Source organism: Cibotium barometz, chromosome 60 (assembly GCF_041138505.1).
Source record: "Cibotium barometz isolate CiBa-2024 chromosome 60, ASM4113850v1, whole genome shotgun sequence".
Classification (NCBI taxonomy): Eukaryota; Viridiplantae; Streptophyta; class Polypodiopsida; order Cyatheales; family Cibotiaceae; genus Cibotium; species Cibotium barometz.
The window spans coordinates 7516349-7535921 of record NC_141105.1 but is presented as its reverse complement, the minus strand read 5'-3'; the positions used below and the strand labels follow the sequence as shown (position 1 = coordinate 7535921).

Here is a 19573-nt window from a genome sequence, read left to right as displayed (position 1 = left end):
TTGAGTCTTTTCTACCTCCCATCCCCTCATGGTCCACAGTTATTTCTAATCCACGTGCGTAAGAACTCTACTGGAGGCCTAGGTCCAAAGCACAGTCCCACTATCGCTCTAGCTTGGTAAGAAAAATTCCACTCATTTACCAAATCTTCAGGTAATGAGATAGAAAGCTTCTTACCAATTCCAGGTTGTCGATTTTGCATTTGAGTAGGATTGTCGCTTCCCTCTTTGTTGCCCAGATTGGAACCAAATCTTGCATGTCCTACTCTATCTCCACCTTGGGTTCTCTCATCTGGGATTCTACAACTGGTTCTGCAGATGGTTGAAAGAAAGGGGAAGGTTGCATGGCTTTCTTGTATGAAATCTTTGATCCCGACTGAAGCCTGCCGGGTCCCCTACATTTGATTGATGTCCTGCCTGGGCGACGAGCCTTCCACAAGAGGAATCAGTTGCTTGTTTGGATGTTGTTTTCTTTGTCCTTCAATCCATGGGTTATTGTTGTAAATTTTTGGACATATAAATATATATGTACATGTAGATCTTTTGGCTTCATCTTTTTGTGTCGCCATGCTTCCTTCTCTCTCTACTTTTGGATCTAAAGGCTTTTGCTTTTGATTTAAAATAATTCCCTTCCTCTCAGCTTAACAAAATCATAAATTCTTTGTGGACTAATAAATGCACACGGAACAAAATGTACACAACGTCGTGGTTTTGTTACTATGGGTGAACTTGTGACAGCCGAGCTCGCCAGCCTTGAATCCTTGCAGAACCGCATCTTGGAACGCATCAGATGTCTCGAGAGCTCTCTACCATCTCGTGAGAGCAACAATGGGGCCTTGCCGCCGCAGCCTCCGCCGCAGCAGCAGCAACACCAGCAGCCTGATACCACAACAGAAAAGGAAGAAGAAGAGTCCTCCTTGGAAGACAAGCTCAGCAGACTCTTGCTCACTTCTGGAGTCTCCTCTTTCCAGTTCAAGAGAGTCCCTCCCGACTACTATGACAGGAGTTTCGAAGAACGACGCGACTTGCTCGGTGCCGCCTCCATTGATCATCTCTGCAAGAGCATTGTCATGGTATGTAACCTTAATCTTAACCCTTTTTTTCTTGAGTGATCTCATGTCATGTCAAACCATGTTTATTACGTCAAACTCCACCTTACGCTATGTTTTACCATGGTTACCGCATGATGCGTCATAATCACATATGCTAAACTCTGATGCGGTACCATGTACATCTCTGATGTACTTTTTATGTTATGTCGAAATGCTAAACTTAAATTTACTCATGTCAAAGATTTGATGTGTCATCATCTGTTAAACCATGCTAAACTCATGCATTACCATCACCCTTGTATGTGTTGCCATGCGTGTACAAGCATTAGATTTGATGTTATGTTGAATTCGTAATTCACATGCTAAAATCTGATATGGTCAGGTGAACACACAAGCTCATGAGAGTGTCAAGGACTGCAGTGACTACAATAATTCAAAGTTCTACATGGTGATTGTACAGGTTATTACCCCTCCTCCCTCCTCCCTCCTCCCCGCGCCCCGTGCTTCCCCCCCCCCCAAAACTAGGTGGGCGATTCAACTCCAAGTTCTATCTTGAGGCCATTGATGGCTTCTAAGCCTCGCGCTTATTGCTTGATAGCTGCCTATTTTGCAGTACACTGCACGCTTGAATGCAGAAAAAGTAAAGCAGTTTGTGTATTCGTTGAACAATGGAAAAATTCCTAAGAAGAGATTCAACTGTAAGTTACCTTTTTTCTTTTCTTACATACTCATGCGTAAAGGTGCTGAGTTAGAGGGTGTTTACTTTTCAGCCTTAATGCTTAAATGGTGGTATGAATTTTCCATCAAACTTGTCATTGTTTCAAGAGTGTAAGGTTGCAAGTTGCAACACTCTATAGAACAAGAATCAATTAGATTGCCTTTGACAAGCTTGTAGACATGTACGTATGTGATGGCATTGCACACCCAGTTGGAGTTTGAAGTTGTGTTGATGTGATCTGGCTGGGTTAAACTTTTTCACAAATATAATGTCCAATGATGCTAGTACAGGCGTGACCTTAAAACCCATGTGTCTAACCATCTGTCCATGCAAGCGGAGCTCTATGTTCTGCCCCACTTGATCTGTGTTACAAATCCCTCTTGACAAAGCACCCAGGCTTCCCAAAAAAGTACCTCGAGCTTCTCCTGGTGATTGGGTACTTTATTAGAGTTCCCGAAGGGTGGCAATGATTGTTGCAAGGGCAGCAAGAACCCCCCCCCCCTCGAGTTCACATTGCCTCATGAGAGAACCTTCTGTACATGTTTCATGGGAATTGGGACCATTACCTCAGCCTTTTCTAGAGAGTGGTTGACTCCAATTGATCCTCCTCTTCCATCTTTGTGGATGGCAATTTTGTCTCCTTGTGACATTCCAATTTCCACTGTGGGTTGACAGCTTTTGAAAGGTTAGTGCCACAGTCACCGTGAAACATTTCTGCCCCAAAACATTTCATCTCAAAGCGGGGCAGGAAATGCCGAAACGTTTCACCCCTCGACAAGTGCTTACTGAAATGCTCGACCAAAACGGCTACACACACACACACACACACACACCCCCAACATATATACATACATACACACACAAATATATACATACACATAAATACACATATATACATACATACATACATACATATAAATATACGTATATACGTACGTGCATGCATACGTATGTATGGCATGCACGTAAGTATGTATGTAATAGTCTCTGTGAGAGAGAGAGAGAGAGAGAGAGAGAGAGAGAGAGAGAGAGTTGAAACTGAGAACAGGAAACGTTGTTTCAGAAATGGCATTTCAAAGTTTCACGAAATGCAAAATGTGTTTCAGCGTTTCAAGGTTTCAGCCAAGCTGAAATGCGTTGCAGTGACTAGCAGACTCGATTGGGTCCCAAATACCCTCTGCAAGGCTTGGCTGCCTTTGCTCTTACTGTCCAGGCTGCCTGCTGGCAGCCCTTGTGTAATTGCCGCCTTGTAGTTTGGCTGCCCATGGGCTAGCCAACTGGCTGCCTAGGTCATTGAGGCTGGCCGCCTGGTTGTCCAGGCCTTCTAGGCCTGGCCGACACCCAGTCCTTGCCCACTAGGGGCTGGCCAGCTGGCCCCTTGTCTCCTAGAGGCTGGCCATCAAGTGCTTTGCCCTATAAGGGCTAGCCTTACATGCTGAGGGCTTTATGGGCCAGAGCTATGGCCCATGGGCTGCCCTAGCAAGCCCAAAGTATAGAGTTTCCCCCTATACTCCATGCAGAGCTACATGCAACTACATGCTATTCCTCAGCCTAGTATTTGGCTACAAGCTGAACACCCGGAACACTTTTCATCATTCCAGAGGGCGACTCATAGTACGGATTGGCACCGCTTCATGTGTGGGACTTGCAAACCTGGCCAAGACCATATATAGGACTTGTACACCTAACCTTGGACACTTAGAGTGGAATCTTGGTTGACTCGTCCCAGACGGGGGCTCACAAGGGACCAGTTTCCACTCTAGGTCTTGTAGCTACTTGTGCAGATATGTCCACGTGACATCCCCATTTAAGTGCGGATGCACGTGACATCCCCATTTAAGTGCGGATGCACGTGACATCCCCTTTTGCTTAAATTGACGGAAGCTGCAAAGCCTCCAAATAGTCTGTCAATAATGCGAGAAAACCTTCAAATAAGGTCTTGTCAAGCTTTAATGGAAAGCTTTCAAAAACCAAAAAGTTGCCCTAATTTGCTTTGGGTTGCCCTAATTTGCTTCCGGCTTCAACCAACTGACATGGAACACATCGTGCATGGTCCAACTGTGAGGTAGCTTCAACTTCATGAAAACCTCATTGATCTTCTTTAAAATGGGGAAGGGTCCGAAGCTATGAAACGACAACTTTGGACATCGTTTGCCCACCTGTTTCAACCTTTGCTTCACACTAGAAAAATTCAACTTAGTCCCAAAGTTATCAAGTAATGCCCTCCAGAAATGACCGGTAAACTTGGCATCTTGATCTGACACAATGGTTCTAGGTATGCCACCTATGGGGTACCAATGCCGAATGAACAACCTAACAACATCCTCAGTAGTCATGTTAGCCCTACAAGGAATAAGCATTACAAATTTGCTAAAATGATCAACAATCGTCAAACATTGTGTATTATGCTTACCCGAACAAGGAGGCAGATTCGTCACAAAATACATTGAAATGTCTTGAAAAGGTTCTTCGTGAATGGGTAAACATTGTAACAACCCTATCTTCTTCCCACGAGGAGCTTTCACTTTTTGACAAACTAGACATTGTTACACATGAGGGAACACATCTCGCCTCATTCTTGGCCAATAAAATTGCCGCTCTAACTTCTCCAAAGTTGAGTTCATGTCCCTATTATCACCAGTAATGGCATCACGGGCATTGTTGAGAAGAGTTGCCTGGAAATGTTTCAACACGCAAAGTTGACCTTTGTAGAAAAGCCAACCATCATGTATCAAGAAATGGCATGGTTTTGTGGTGTCCGCTGCCGTACCCACTGGATACCGAATTCCACGGAATTTGCGTACTTGTGCTTCATTTCATCTAGTTCGATACCGGCGAATTTCATCCGTGTGGACTGGATGTGGGATACGGTTTCTTTCCTGCGCAAGGCATCGGCCACTGGATTGGCCTTGCCCGGAAGATACTCGATTGTTCCACCAAACTGTTGGAAAATCTAGCTCCAACAGTGTTGAATGTCACTCCAATTTGCGCTTTGCATCATCTGAAGCCAATGCAAACATGTAACAGTGTTTCTCTGTGGAGCAAATAGAAGTGATGAGAACAAATTATGATGAGAAGTAATGTGCTTATTAGCACCACTGTCATAATACCAAACCTTCTCCGCATCCTTCTCCCCCTTCACCAACTCCAACTCTTCATCAAAGAGACCAAGTGAGTTTGAGGTTTCACATAAGAGGCAAGCCACACTTGGAGGCTCCATTGGAGCAAATGTGGCCTCTCTCTCTTGGGTCCGAGCAAAGCAACAAGATGCAAATGTGGAGATTGCACACACGGTCATTGAGTGCAATCTCGCATTTCATATGTGCAAGTCGTGAAAGAAAATGTTTCTAGTACTTCAGGGCGTGTACCATTGCGAGGAGTTTCCGGTTATAAACTGAGTAGTTCTTCTGTGCAAGGATCAACTTACGGGACATGTTAGCTATTGGATACCCATTCTGTTGCAAGACTGCTCCGATATCGATGTTGCTCGCATTGGTGATCACCTAAAATGGGTCATCCCAGGAGGCTAGCGCTAATTAAGGAGCCTCAGACAAAGCAACCTTGGGGTCCTTGAAAGCTTGCAAATCCCAAGGGGTCATCTTGTGTGATATGCAGCGGAAGTCTTTGTATTGGAAGATCCTGTCACACAAATGCTCACACCGTCTTCTGTATCCTAAGTTTCGTGAGTTTAGCAATCCACTTTAATACTTCAAACTTTAAAGAGATGAGAGAGAGATATATGAGAACTGTACACCAGATTGGGTCTCGAATTACCCACTGAAGGGCCCCCTATCCCGATAAGGAGATAGTATTTACTTTATTACTTTAGAGAGAATGACTGTGGACTGTAGATAAGCCAAAGGCAAGATCTCGGAGGATCGGAAGCCTAGCTGAACCGTACATGGCTGTAGAAACACCTCAATGAACTGATCTCGAGCCTATGCACTCTTCCCAAGGGCATGAGGAAGAGCTGCACACCTGAGGCTGAGAAAAGAAGGTGGTGGACTGTTCTAAGCTATGTTAGAATGCTGTAAATGCTTATGAATGATAGAATGCCTTTACCAGGTGACTGGTGTATGCCTGGATGATGCACTGAATGCTGGATACCGATGTAGACTGATGAATCAAGGCTGAAACTGCTGGGAATCTGCAAACGTAGACTGTAGGGCTGCTGTGGGATTGTAAACGCAGGGCTGGGCTGCTGTAGATCTGTAAAACGCAGGGCTGTAGAGGACTGAACTGCAGGCGGCTGTGTTCTATGCAGAAACGTAGAGGTGCTTGCTGTTTTGGGCCTGTGGATGTGCTGTATGGCTGCGCCTATAGCTGTAGGAACTGCTGAACTGCTGCGTTGGAGAACTAGGGCTGGCTGGAGCAAAACTCAAGTACTCCAAGGGTTGGATGAGACTAGTCTAGGGCTGAAGGCAAGGGTACTTCTAGGGCTGAGGAGAAAAGCTCTTAGCACACTGCAGATTGAATGGGAAACTAAGCCCTATGCAAGCCTATTTATACTAGATAGGGGTTGGTCAAGTTGGCTGGTCATAATAAGCTTGGGACAACGTTTGCCCACTTGTTTCAATCTCTGTTTCATGATACGCAAATAGACCCAATCCCCTTCCTTGAAGTGGACATCTCGTCTAGACTTATTTGCGTGTTTGCTATATGCTTCCTGAGCTTTGGTCAAGTGGTCCTTGATTGACTCAATGATCTCGGAAAATGCTTCTGTGGTTTTATAAGCCTCTAAAGATGGAGAAACCATTCTCGTCAAAAGAGAAGAAAAACGGCGACCAAAGGCTGCTTCATATGGAGTCCGTCCGACACTGGATGAATGAGTGTCGTTCAAGATAGCTTGGACCAATGGAAGATAATGTTCCCATGTGGACTGCTGGTCATGACAGTATGACTTGAGAACATCAAAGGCCAGCTGGTTATAAATTTCTGTTTGGCCATCTGTCTGCGGATGGAATGCACTAGACAACTGCAACTTAGTTCCGAAGTTTTCAAATAATGCCCTCCAGAAATGCGAGGTAAACTTGGAATCTCTATCTGATGTTATGGTGCTAGGCAAACCACAAACTGGATACCAATGCTTGAGAAACAGACGGGTTGCGTCCTCGGCTGTGGCCGTATGCTTGCATGGGATGAGCATGCAGAATTTACTAAAGCGATCCACAATGGTAAAACATTGAGTGTTACGGGATCCGGTGGATGCTGGTAGAGGCCGTACAAAGTCCATAGATATGTCGATGAAAGGTCCGTCGGGGATAGGCAAAGGTTGAAGTAAACCTGCTGTGTTTAATCAGCTGTGTGCATTGACTAATATTTTGGATGAAGGCAATGAATGAGTGGCGAATTATGTGTTAATCGTTATGGGTGGAACATGTGTTGGACCGACGTGCATTGGAAGCTACCGGCATGCCTAAGTTGCTACCAGCATGCATTGGAAGCTACCGGTATACAGGGTATGCGATCTTGTAATCCGGTTCCTTCCTCTTGCTACTTGCTTCCACATTTAAGCATAAAAGCTTACCAATTGCAAGTAGAGTTGATGACAGTGAAAGTCTTCGCGATGGAAGTGCTTGGAGTGTTGAAATCTTTGATTTGTCGCAATTCTTCGCGATAAAAGTCTTCAAGAGGATGAAGGGAACCTTGGGAAAGCTTCCCCTATGGTTCAACTTGAGAGAGGAGGGCTGAAATTAGGGTTTTTAGAAAAAGGACCAGAAATTACAGCAAGAAAGAGAGTTATTTTGCTGAATTTCAGTCATTGGGAGTATGTAGGAGAGTGATTAGCATCCTGAAACACTCTTGGAAGCTTGGGAAACACCTTAGTAAGCTTGGATATGGAGTTAGGAAGGATAAAGTGCAAAAAATACAGCCCAAATGGCCTCATGAAGGAGGCGCCTTCTTCTAGAGAGAGAGGGAAGAGTGAGGTGCTGAGTTGTCCACTCTAGGTGGCAGGTAGGTGCTTTGTGGAGCAAGCTAGAAAGGACACATGGCTAGTTACTCCCTTTGTACAAAGGGAATAAGGTCTGGGCGGTGGACATTGGGTTTTGTCCACCTCGGGACATGAGTGTGTGTGAACACCGGGTTAGTCGTAATTTATAAGTGAGTTTTGGTCGCCCCATACTTAATGAAGTGTGTACATACTGACTTATAAATTAGTGTTAACTCCTAAGGCTAGGTTTATGACCAATACTTACCACTTGCCACATGCCACATAACCATGTCAGCAGACAGTTTCACACGCACGGTTTGCGGGTGGGCGTTCCCTTACTCGGAACTACACACTGGTTAAGCAAACATGAAAATAGCATGTAATTTCAATTGCAAGCAAGCACATAAAGATGCTATGCAATGCAGCATTGGTATGGACAATCCCCATTCATAAGACTATACCAAAATAGACGTGCTCCAGGCAAGTACACGAGGTACCAGACCCAATGGAACACCAATCCACCAGGCATTTTCGAGCATTTACACAGAGGCACAAGTCCCAACGGAAAGCCAAGTCCACAGTATCACATGAGTGGCATCAATCCTTGGCATATACAACTGCCATGGACACCAGTCCAATGTACATACATGATGAGAAAGCATGGGTGGACTAATTGGGTAGCCAAATGGTGACATAATTTGTCCCGAAGAAAAATCTTTTGGAACTGGTCATGTAGGGCCTTCTACGAAGCATTGGTCAATGTTTGGGTGGTCTTAACGTAGATCACTGCACACTATGCGTCTTTTCGAATCTCTCGTTTAGCCTGTAGATGGCTAATGACCGGAAAGCTAGGTATCTCGGGTTCACACTTAATGATCACTAGGCCTTGGATACATTTCAGGTAATCTGAAAAATGTGCTGGTCCCAATCAATGTTTGGGGTAAACTTGTGAAACCACTGGGCCCTAATGCGGGTGATGATGATACTGATGCTAATGATGTTGCTGATGATGATACTAATGCTACTATCGATGATGCCTTAAATGCTGACTTAATCAGAGATTAATATTGTTCATGCTGAGGATTGGCCATGGCACATGCATGCACGTGACAATAAGTGACATAAGAGGGTGTTCCTATGCTGTGCACGGGGAAGAAACCTCCTAGCAAGGGAAAAATCGGCCCGGCTGGTCCTAGAGTGTTCACACATCATTGCTCATGACATAGATGTCTACAAACTCCCCTAGAGTGATGATGTGAACATGTTCAGGGATATGGCTGATCAATCCCCAAAAGTCAATAAGCTTAAAGCTTTGCGGAAAGCTTCAAGCTTTTCATGTGGAACAGCCTTCGTGAACAAATCTGCCACATTGTCATGTGTAGAGACATACATCAAGTTGATCTCTTCAGCATGGAGTCTCTCCCTAACATAATGGTAATGCACCTCAATGTGCTTTGTGCGAGCATGAACCATTGGGTTCCTCGCAATTGTCAATGCGCTCTGAGAGTTAGTGTAGATAGGAGTAGACTTTTTTCCAACACTAAGATCTGCCAAAAGGCATCTTAGCCATACACACTCAATGGTAGCTGTAAATGTTGCCTTGTACTCAGCCTCTACAACTAGGTGGAGCCTGTCACGATTGTGACTAACTCTCTTAATCTCTCCTTAATTACTCCTTAATCCCTTATTAACTAAAAAGATACCTGTGAAGGGTCACACCCTTACACATAGGTCACTATCAAAGGACATGTCTATTCATTAAAAGACACACCCCTAAGTCCAAAGGACATAACCATTGATTCAAGAGCCACACCCTTTCCCAAGGATGTGTCTCTTCACTTGAACCCTTTCGGCCTCTACTTAAGAAAGGCCCTTGTCTCAATGCAAACAACTCAGTCTTTTCTTGCAGTATTTGTCTTATGTTCATTAATTAAGTCTTAATCATGTTAATAAAGCTATAAAAGCTTTACAGTGGTATCAGAGCAAACTTTTTCCGCCCTGTGACATGCCCAAATCCTAACCCTAACCCTAAAATCAGTCCTAACCCTAACCCTAAAATCAGCCTACCCAAACCCTAAAATTGGGTGTAGCAAGTGTTGAATGGAAGAGTAACAGAGAATGCCTCATCAAATTCAGCCCCCAACTCCCAATTTTTATTGATTAAGTTTGGGCCAACCATATGCAGGACACTCTTGAATAAAGGCACGACAAAAAAAAAACAGCCTTCTATTAGGAGGCTTACCTCTTCAATCGGCACCCCTTCATGGCCAGGGACCCCTTCCATGAATAGTCGCGTCCCTTTGTGGATCTCTCCCTAGTCGGCTGTAGGTGACGAACACACCCCTTCGTGGAAGTTTCCTTCGAAGGCTGCCGTGGATAAGTGTCGTTTAATTATCCAAAAGGGTTATGCCCCTTAGGCTTTAATGCCACGTTTACACACATTACAAAAAAAAAACAACAAAACTCACCTTACGGGTCCCTACGAAACAGCACCAACCTTTCGGCCGTTTTCAGCCAGCGCTTGCCGTCGCCCTGTACCGGTCTCCTGCGTGCCGGCTTGCTGCGCCTCCCTTCTTCGAACACAGCCTTCTTCATCGTTGGCATCCTTTTGTCTATGCGTGCGTTTGGACCAGCCACTTGTAGTTGGTGCTTTCTGTTGAATTGACGGCTACTATCCTTGGTGCTTCTTCTCTTGCAACAATATTTATTATGGCAACCTCCTTCAGGAGTGATTTTTCCATTTTCTTGGGCATAAAAATCTCACATAATGTGGAGTATCACATATCAGAAACCCGCCATTTCATTCTTTTGCGGGCTCTCCACTCATCCGGGGCCAATATCACTTTTTACGGGTTCAAGAGCACCTCTCAGATCATGTGGACACACATTGCCCTCTTCTCCGATGGCTTATGGCAAAGGAAACCTATGATTTCAGTTATTTACAGGATACACCTTCTCAGTCCATAGTGCCCTCTCCTACCCATGTTTCTCCACCGGTCTCAATCCCTGTTCCAGTGAGTGTGCCTCCCTTTTTCCAGCCCACTCATTACCGTATTCAGATAGCCACACCGACTTCTCACCTCCGAGAATTCGACATGTGGGTGATCCGTGTTCGTACTTCTGCACATGATCTGGATCATTATTGTTTTATACTCAGGCGTCATCCTTATCTGGGCACTATCCTCCCCGAGTGTAGCATCATTTTTCATGAATATTACACCTATTCTGAGGACGTTTATCCATCTTCATTCACGGTGCACCCCTTTACACTAGAATATACACCCTTGACACCAGTAGAGCTGCCCCTACTCCTGTACCTTCTTCTCCAGTAGCAGACTCTCGTGCAAGCCCAGTCCCAGAGGATCGCCCTTACTATACTGTATGGTCTATAGCCGCTTCACCAGTACGTAGCCTCTCCTCTCGGGATTTTCAGATGCCGCACCCTCCTGCCGATGGTTCTTACTAGAGTCCAGCGGCGTCATCAAGAGCAAAAACCCCCAGAGCCTTGTCACCCTGACGCCTCTACATCAACATCTTCTCTCATGGCAGAACCTGTTGACATACCAGCCCCTCCGAAATGGTAGCCAGCTTTGCAGTAACTTCAGCAGCAGTTCGAATAGCAACTCCAGGAGTCTATGGCATCCTTGGCTTTGCAGATCCAGCAGCTCCACACGGATCGCCACTCCTACACAAGTTTCGTACCAGCAGCAGATGTTTCAGCAACAGTACCAGCAAACGCAGACGTCATTCCTTCCGAGGTAGAAGGCGACGACCTTAAAACTCTTTATCATCTTTTACAAGCTAGTAAAACAAAGAAATTGGAAATTAAACCCTCTGACTCTTATGGTGGTCAGCGCAATAAGCACATCTTAGACGAATGGCTCTACAAACTGCGGTTTTACTTTGAAACCATGACCCTTTCTGATTCCAAAAAGGTGATTTTTGCGGTATCCCTCCTCAAAGACACTGCTTTATTGTGGTGGCAACGACAACAGCACGTCGGAAAATCGGTTACGTGGAAAAAATTCGAGCGGGTCCTCAGTAAGCAATTCATACCTGCCAATGCGGATTTCCAAGCCCGTACTCGCTCACGCCATTTGGACCAAATTGGTTCCTTGGTCTCTTATATCTCCCAGTTCATCAACTTGATACTAGAGATTGACTCTTTGTCCCCAGCAGACGAACTTCATGCCTTTGTTGAAGGTCTTAACCCCACACTGCGTGCCGATGTTCAGAAATATAACCGTGTTGATCTTGCCGATGCCATACGATACGCCGAGCGCGTTGCAGACATTAATTCTCGAAATTCGGCCTCTTTCGGTCGAGCTAATGTGTTTCAGAAAGCCAATGGATCTCATATGAACCAAGATAGTCGCAGAGAATCTTCTGGCACTTCTACGTCCCGGCCTAATCCCCAATGGAATAATTCTCAACACCCTCGCCGATCAAAAGGATCGTCCTCTTTTCGGTCCCGATGTTCTCAATCCTTCCAACCACGCAGTTCGGATCGTGGACGGGACCAAGGACGTGACCAATCTCGCAATCCTCGTCCTTTCACTGTTCCTTCTGGACGGGATTAACAAAAGACAGGATTGTGCATAATTTGTAATGGACCTCATCGTTGGTTTGAGTGTCCCAAAAGACCAACCCATCGACAGAATTCTAATGCTGAACCAGGCTTAGTTAGTACGAAAGGTACGATACGGTACGGTACGATAAAATACGGTACTAATTGGTACCTTAAAATTTTTTGAGGTACGGTACGATATTAGTACGTTTTTTTTATAAAAATACTTCCTAAACTTAAAAATTGTAGACAAGAAGTTACAAAATAGTAGAACCATGAATATAATGTCATCATGCCATTAGACTACAAAATTGCTACAAAAGGATAGGCCAAAAACTCATGGCATGGGTGACCGCCAACATGCGTACATACATGATACTACATACTACAATACATCATCAATGGGCTAGAAGGAGATAGATGCCCAATGCCTAGAGAGCTATAACATATCAAAAGTCTACATCATCACCAACCACTGGTGTATGACTTGCCGCAATATCGGCATGTCCAATGATGGGAGTTGAACTTCTTGGTGTCCTTCTCCACATTGAGGCAATGCAAATCAAAAGCCTCATGCTTCTCCCGAGGCATGATGGATAAGAGAAGGGCTAAAGCGTGGAGTAGAGGAGAGAGCGTAGAGAAGATGAACTATGGGAAGAGCTTGGAGGAAGAGAACTTGGAGTAGAGGCTCAAGTGGGATGGAAGAAGCTTGGAGGAGGGTGGAGGAGAGGCTTGCCGCTTGGAGTAGAGGCTTGGAGTAGATGGAGGGTGGTGGAGGAGAGGCTTGGAGTAGATGGAGAAGAGGCTTGGTCCTTGAGGTTTTTATAGAAGGACTCAGGAGAGATGAAAGGAAAACAGCCAAAAAAACGGGCAGAAAAATGGCTACTTCCAACGGGCAGAAACAGGGAAGAATCGTACTTGATCGTACGGATACGTACAGTACCGTACGGTACGAATCGTACGTACGATCTGATCCCTACGACGTACGGAACTAAGCCTGTGCTGAACCCTCCACTTCCGAGGAGAAACTCCTAGTTGCTGACAAAGGAAAGTGTGCAGATAATCACCATGCTATTGCACATGCTTCAGTGATTACCGCTACTGCCACAGCACAAGTTGCCTCTTCACCATTGCCCCAGTGGTCTACTTAGGTTTTGGTTCTATTTCCAGTCACCCTATTCAGGTGCTCATTGACAGTGGGTGTTCTCATGACTTTGTGGGAACCACCTTGACTCAGAGATTGAAGATTCGGACTTCTCAAAGTGCTGTTATTTATGACGTAGAGCTTGCCGATGGTTCCACATCCTTGTGTAACACCGTTGCCAAACACCTCTCCTTTCGAATTCAGCACTATCGTGACAAATTGGTATCGTGACAAATGATATGATCCTTGGTCAAGAATGGTTGTATCAATACGATCCCCTGATCAGTTTCCGGAACCATTCCATACAATTTGCTCAAAATGATATGCTTGTAACCTTTTCAGCTTTCAAGTGAAACGGTGGGTCCGCAAGAGTGGTTGTTCCTCAGCACTTTTAATGGTCTATTCAGCCAACGATCCTCCCGAGGACATAGATACAAAGGTGATGTACCTCAGGCAACCTTTCTTTGCTCCATACTTGGATCTTTTTCCTCAAGAGCTTCTTGCGGTTCTCCCACCTCGGCGACCAGTCGACCATGCTATTGATCTCCTTCCTGGCAGTGCTCCACCTACTTGTGCTCCATATCGAGTTTCTTTTACAGAATCTCAGGAGATACAACGACAACTTACTGAACTTTTGGAGAAAGGACATATTCGACCAAGCAAAAGCCCTTTTGGAGCTCCAGTACTTTTGGTGAAAAAGAAGGATAAGTCTGTGCCTTTGCATCGACTATCGTGTCCTTAATAAGTTGACTATCAAGAATAAGTATCCTCTTCCGCGCATTGATAAATTGTTTGATCAATTGCTCCATGCAAAGGTCTTTTCCAAAATTGATCTTAAGTTTAGATATCATCAGATTCGCATTCGCGAAGGTGATGAATATAAGACAGCTTTTCGCACAAAATATGATCATTACGAGTACTTGGTCATGCCATTCGGGTTAACCAATGCCCCTGCAACATTTATGAGTCTAATGAATGATCTTTTTCGTCCTTTTCTGGACAAGTTCGTCATTATCTATCTTGACGACATCCTGGTGTTCAGTCGTAATATGGAAGAACACAAGGCACATCTTAAGATTGTTTTCCAAGTGCTTCGTGACAATGCTCTTTATATTAATCCAGGCAAAAGTGAATTCTTCAAGACATCCTTGGAGTACCTTGGACATGTTGTTTCAGCAGACGGTATTTCCGTGGATCCAAAGAAAATAAAGGTTATTGTCAATTGACCAACTTCCACAAACATCCATGATGTTCGTTCTTTCTTGGGACTTGCCAACTTCTATCACATAAAGGATCATCGATTTTCCGAAATAGCTGCTCCTCTCACAGAACTTCTAAAGTCCGCTCTTGCATTCAAATGGACTGAAGCCGCAACACAAGCTTTTGAAAATTTAAAGACAGCTTTGACAACAACTCCTATCATGGCTATTCCTGACCCTACTCTCCCCTTTGATGTTTGCACGGATGCTTCTGATATTGCCACTGGTGCCGTCTTGATGCAACAAGGACGTGCTATCGCGTTTGACAGTCATAAGCACTCTGCAATTCAAGTAAGATACCCGGTATATGACAAGGAATTTTTGGCTATTGTTCATGCCTATCGTGCATGGAAACATTATCTCCTTAGTGGGGATTCAGTGGTGAAAACAGATCATCATTCTTTGAAATATGTCTTCACGTAGCCAATTATGAATGCTAGGCAAGCGCGTTGGGTTGAATTCTTAGCCAATTTTTATATGACAATTGAGTATGTTCCTGGTCTTACCAATGTTGTTACAGATGCCCTCAGTCGTATGTCACCAGCTTCGGGCTATTTCTATAGTTGAAATGGATATACCTCAAAGTTTCAAGGACCGTTATTCAAAAGATCGTGATTTTGGAAATGCATTTCGAATTCTCAATTCTCAGAATGCAACTCCTTCCGACTTGAAGATTTATGAAGTATATACAATAGTGGATGGTTTATTATATTATCAGGATCGTATTTGTATACCTCATGATACTCATGTTCGAAGAGTATTGGTGAAAGAACATCACGAGGTCACTTATGCTGCACACCCAAGCATCAACAAGACATATCGTCTTTTGACAGCTACATACTATTGGCCTCAAATGAAGCAAGATGCTATTAAGTTTGTTACAGCATGTCTCTCGTGCCAACGTATGAAAGCTAGCAGACAAGTTCCAGCTGGTCTTCTTCAATCACTTCCAGTTCCCAATGAACGCTGGGAAAGTATTAGTTTGGATTTTATCACTTCATCGCCACGTTCTTCTAAAGGCAATACACAGATTCTTGTGGTGGTTGACAGATTTTCTAAAATGGCACATTTCATTCCGTGCAAGAAAGCAGCCCAGGCTTTAGATATTGCAGTACTATTCATACAGTATATCTTTAAACTTTATGGATTGCCAAAATCTATAGTTTCTGATCGAGATTCAAAGTTTACAGGACATTTTTGGACTTCGATATTCAAGTCTCTTGGTACAGATTTACTCTTTAGCTTTGCTTATCATCCACAGACAGATGGACAAACGGAACGAGTTAATTAGATTTTGGAAGAAATGCTGGGTCATTATGTTCAGTCTCGATTAGCTTCATGGGATGAATATTTACCTTTGGTGGAATTTGCTTATAATAATTCTTATCATTCAGCTATTGGAATGACACCTTTTCAAGCAGCTTATGGCCGTACTCCCCTTGTTTCTGCCAACTTTGTTCTTCAACATAAAGTGGCTTTAGCAGACCAACTCATTCAGTAAATGCAAGATATTCTAATTACAGATTAAGGATAAGATGGTCAGCGTCCAAGAGCAATATCAGCGCACAGCTAATAAGCATCGTCGTCACATTGAATTTCAAGAAGGAGACTTGGTATTATTATATATTGCCCCTCATCGATACAAGACAGTGAAATCAATCTTCCCAAAGCTTCGCCCAAGATATTATGGACCCTTTCGTATTATTAAGAAGAACTCATCTCTCAGTTATAAGTTGGAGTTACCGCCTTCTTGGGGTAGAATTCATCCAACTTTTCATATTTCTTGGCTCAAGAAGTTTGTGGACGGTGATTTTCTAGTTTTAGATATTTTGGATTATGTTCTAGAAACCGAAGATGAACACATACTCTTAATTCCAGAGACAATTCTTGATGTCTAACAGAAAGAAACACGACATAAGATCACTATAGAATTTTTGGTTAAATGGAGAGATCTTGATGATTCCGACTCTACTTGGCAAAGTGATGAAGACTTACGGGAATATCCAGAACTTCTTCGGGAATTCTTTCAAAGACAACCATCTCTTCTTAGCCGAAGTCTTATTTTAAGTGGGAGGGAATGTCACGATTGTGACTAACTTTTTTAATCTCTCCTTAATTACTCCTTAATCTCTTATTAACTAAAAAGACACATGTGAAGAGTCACACTCTTACACATGGGTCACTATCAAAGGATCTCTCTATTCATTAAAAGACACACCTCTAAGTTCAAAGGACATAACCATTGATTCAAGAGCCATATCTCTTCCCAAGGATGTGTCTCTTCACTTGTACACTTTCGGCATCTATTTAAGAAAGACCCCCGTCTCAATGCAAACAACTCAGTCTTTTCCTGCAGTATTTGTCTTATGTTCATTAATTAAGTCTTAATCATGTTAATAAAGCTATAAAAGCTTTACAGAGCCACTGTCAGCTGTTTCTTGCTGAGCCATGATATTCATGAACCACCAAGAAAGAAGCGAAATCCGCTAGTGGACACCCTAGTGTGTAACATCTTGCCCAGTCCGAACCACTGAAAGCATGTAGCTGTGACTTACCATCCTTGGGATAGAACAATCCAAGAAACTAAGTGCCTTGTAAGTAGCGGAAAACCCGATTGACAACTTGCCAATACCTGGTACCTGGGCAATGCATAAATCTACTCAATTGTGAGGTCCCATATTGAATGTCTGGCCGCAGTTGCATAAGTAGATCAAGCATTCAACAGTGTGTTGATATTGTGCCTGATCAAAAGGCTCACCGGAATCCTGAATGCTTAGGCTCGCACCTGTTTCAACAGGCTTACAATCCTCAAGACTAATCCCGTGTTGTTGTAAGCAAACTGGACAAGCAATAAATACTTCTTCCACGCGGTCTTTTGACTTGCAACATAGCACTTGAGAAGATCTATCACAGCTGAGTTGGCAACCTCATTTTGGCCATACGTTCGTGGATGACAAGCCGATGAAAAATCCAATTTAGTGCCCATGTTATGGAGGCTTTTAGTCTTGAGATCTCTATCTCCACAATGGATTTCGGCATACCATGATGCTTGAATGCATGTGCAAGAAAGACCTTCACCATGTACTTGGGTTTAATGGTCTTCTTGATAGGTAAGAAATGTGCTTGCTTTCTAAACATGTCCACAATTGTCCATATAGCATCATTACCATGGTGGGTCCTTGGCATATCTGTTATGAAGTCCGTAGAATCATTATCTTGTTGTGTCCTTGGCAAATCCATTATGAAGTCCATAGCTATACTTTTCCATGGCTGCGAGGGAATAGGCAATGGCTGAAGCAAATGTGGAGTCGTTTACCTATCAAATTTCACCTTTTGACAGGTGATACTTGCACGTACATATGCGTCGATGTCATTGCGCATGGCTGGCCAAAAGAAGTAGCGCTAAATCACGGGCATAGTAGGCAATATACCTCGATGACCAGCATAAGGAGGAGCATGGCCCTCATCCATAGGACAGTTGGTTGTTCATGCTCCTCCATGAGAGCTTGTTGCCAGTTAAAAAGCACAATCGAAGGTCCACACCTTTTTTCTCTCTAGTGCTTATGCAATAGTGAGTAAAAGAGAAGAACTCTTTTTCTTTAACATATTTTGAGAAGAAGTGAGGTTTATGGGAGTAAATGAAAAACAAACTAACACAAAACGCTAACTTTGTTTATAAAAAAAACTTGCTTTCACTTTCCTCCCCACAAAACAAAGCTAGAAGGCTCCATTTTTTAAAGCTAGGTGGACAGCGTGTGGTTGATAGGCCAAGCTTTTTGGCACCTGTGTATGAGTGGCTAGGCTTGCACTGTAATATGCGGAAGCTTCGGAGAAGGATCGGTACTTCAAAACTCAGAAAACAGCACTCTTTTCGCGACGGAATTAACGCACAAACTGAAAGACGATGTGCAGAAAATAGAGAGAGAAGGGGGAGATGGAGAAGGACACAGTATTGGGTCCCAATTACCCTCTGTAGGGCCCCCACCACGGATGGTGTATTTGCTTTATTAGAATGATGTAAATCTGAAACAAATACAAAGTACTTGACCTTTTCTTGGCTGGAAAACCTGCCCTTGACCTTCAGTCCTTCACCCCTTAGCTTTAGCAAAACCCTTGGCTGTCCTGGCCCTTGAATGCTTGGAGCTCTTGGTGAATTGTGAGATGCTATAATGGGATTAAGGGCTGGGCTTTTATACCCTTCAAAGCATCCAGTCGGCTGGCTTTATGAAGCACCCACGACTGAGATTCATCATTAAATGTTTTCACACTTTAATAAAGTGTTTTTCACACTGGTTTAGCCCCTGTCCAGCCTGCGCATAACTCTGGAACAGCCCCTGGCTGCTGGGCATGCTGCGCATAGGTGTGGGGACTGCCCCTACACCTGGCTGCCTACTGTCTAGGGCTTAACCCCTCTGTCGGCTGCCTGTCCAGAGGCTCTGGAGCTGGCCGACTGCCCCTCCAGCCCTTGCCTTGGCTGGTGGGCAAAGTCTTGGGCCCTCCTGGCCCCTTGGGGGTGGTTCTACACCTCCCCCATGCCCATCTAAGTATGCACATGCAAATACCTACACTGGGGTAGCCCTATGGGCTGGCCCCATCTCTACATGCAGACTACATGCCTACAGATGTCTGGCATCCAGTTGCAAACCAGATACACAGCACATCCGACATCATTCCAGAGGGAGACTCACAGCGCGGACTGGCACTGCTTCATGTGCAGGACAATGCACACCTGACCTTGGACTCATGTGCAGGACAATGCACACCTGACCTCGGACGACTGAGATGGATCCCTGGCTGACTCGTCCCGGACTGGGCTCACATGGGACCAGTTCACCATCCCAGGTCCTGCACCTACTGTACAGAATGTCCACGTGGCATCCAAGTGCGGGATGCACGTGACATCC

At 44.3% G+C, this 19573-nt stretch overlaps 1 protein-coding gene across 1 annotated transcript in view; it reads left to right on the top strand.

Moving 5' to 3' along the window:
* Positions 1–691: 691 nt before the first annotated feature.
* LOC147604928 (YbaK/aminoacyl-tRNA synthetase-associated domain-containing protein) overlaps positions 692–19573 on the top strand; it is a 35096-nt gene continuing 16214 nt past the window's right edge. The window contains exons 1-3 of the mRNA XM_086794237.1: positions 692–1070; positions 1432–1509; positions 1663–1747. Coding sequence (XP_086650363.1) covers positions 717–1070; positions 1432–1509; positions 1663–1747 — 517 coding nt within the window. The 5' untranslated portion in view covers positions 692–716. The remainder of the gene's footprint in view (positions 1071–1431; positions 1510–1662; positions 1748–19573) is intronic.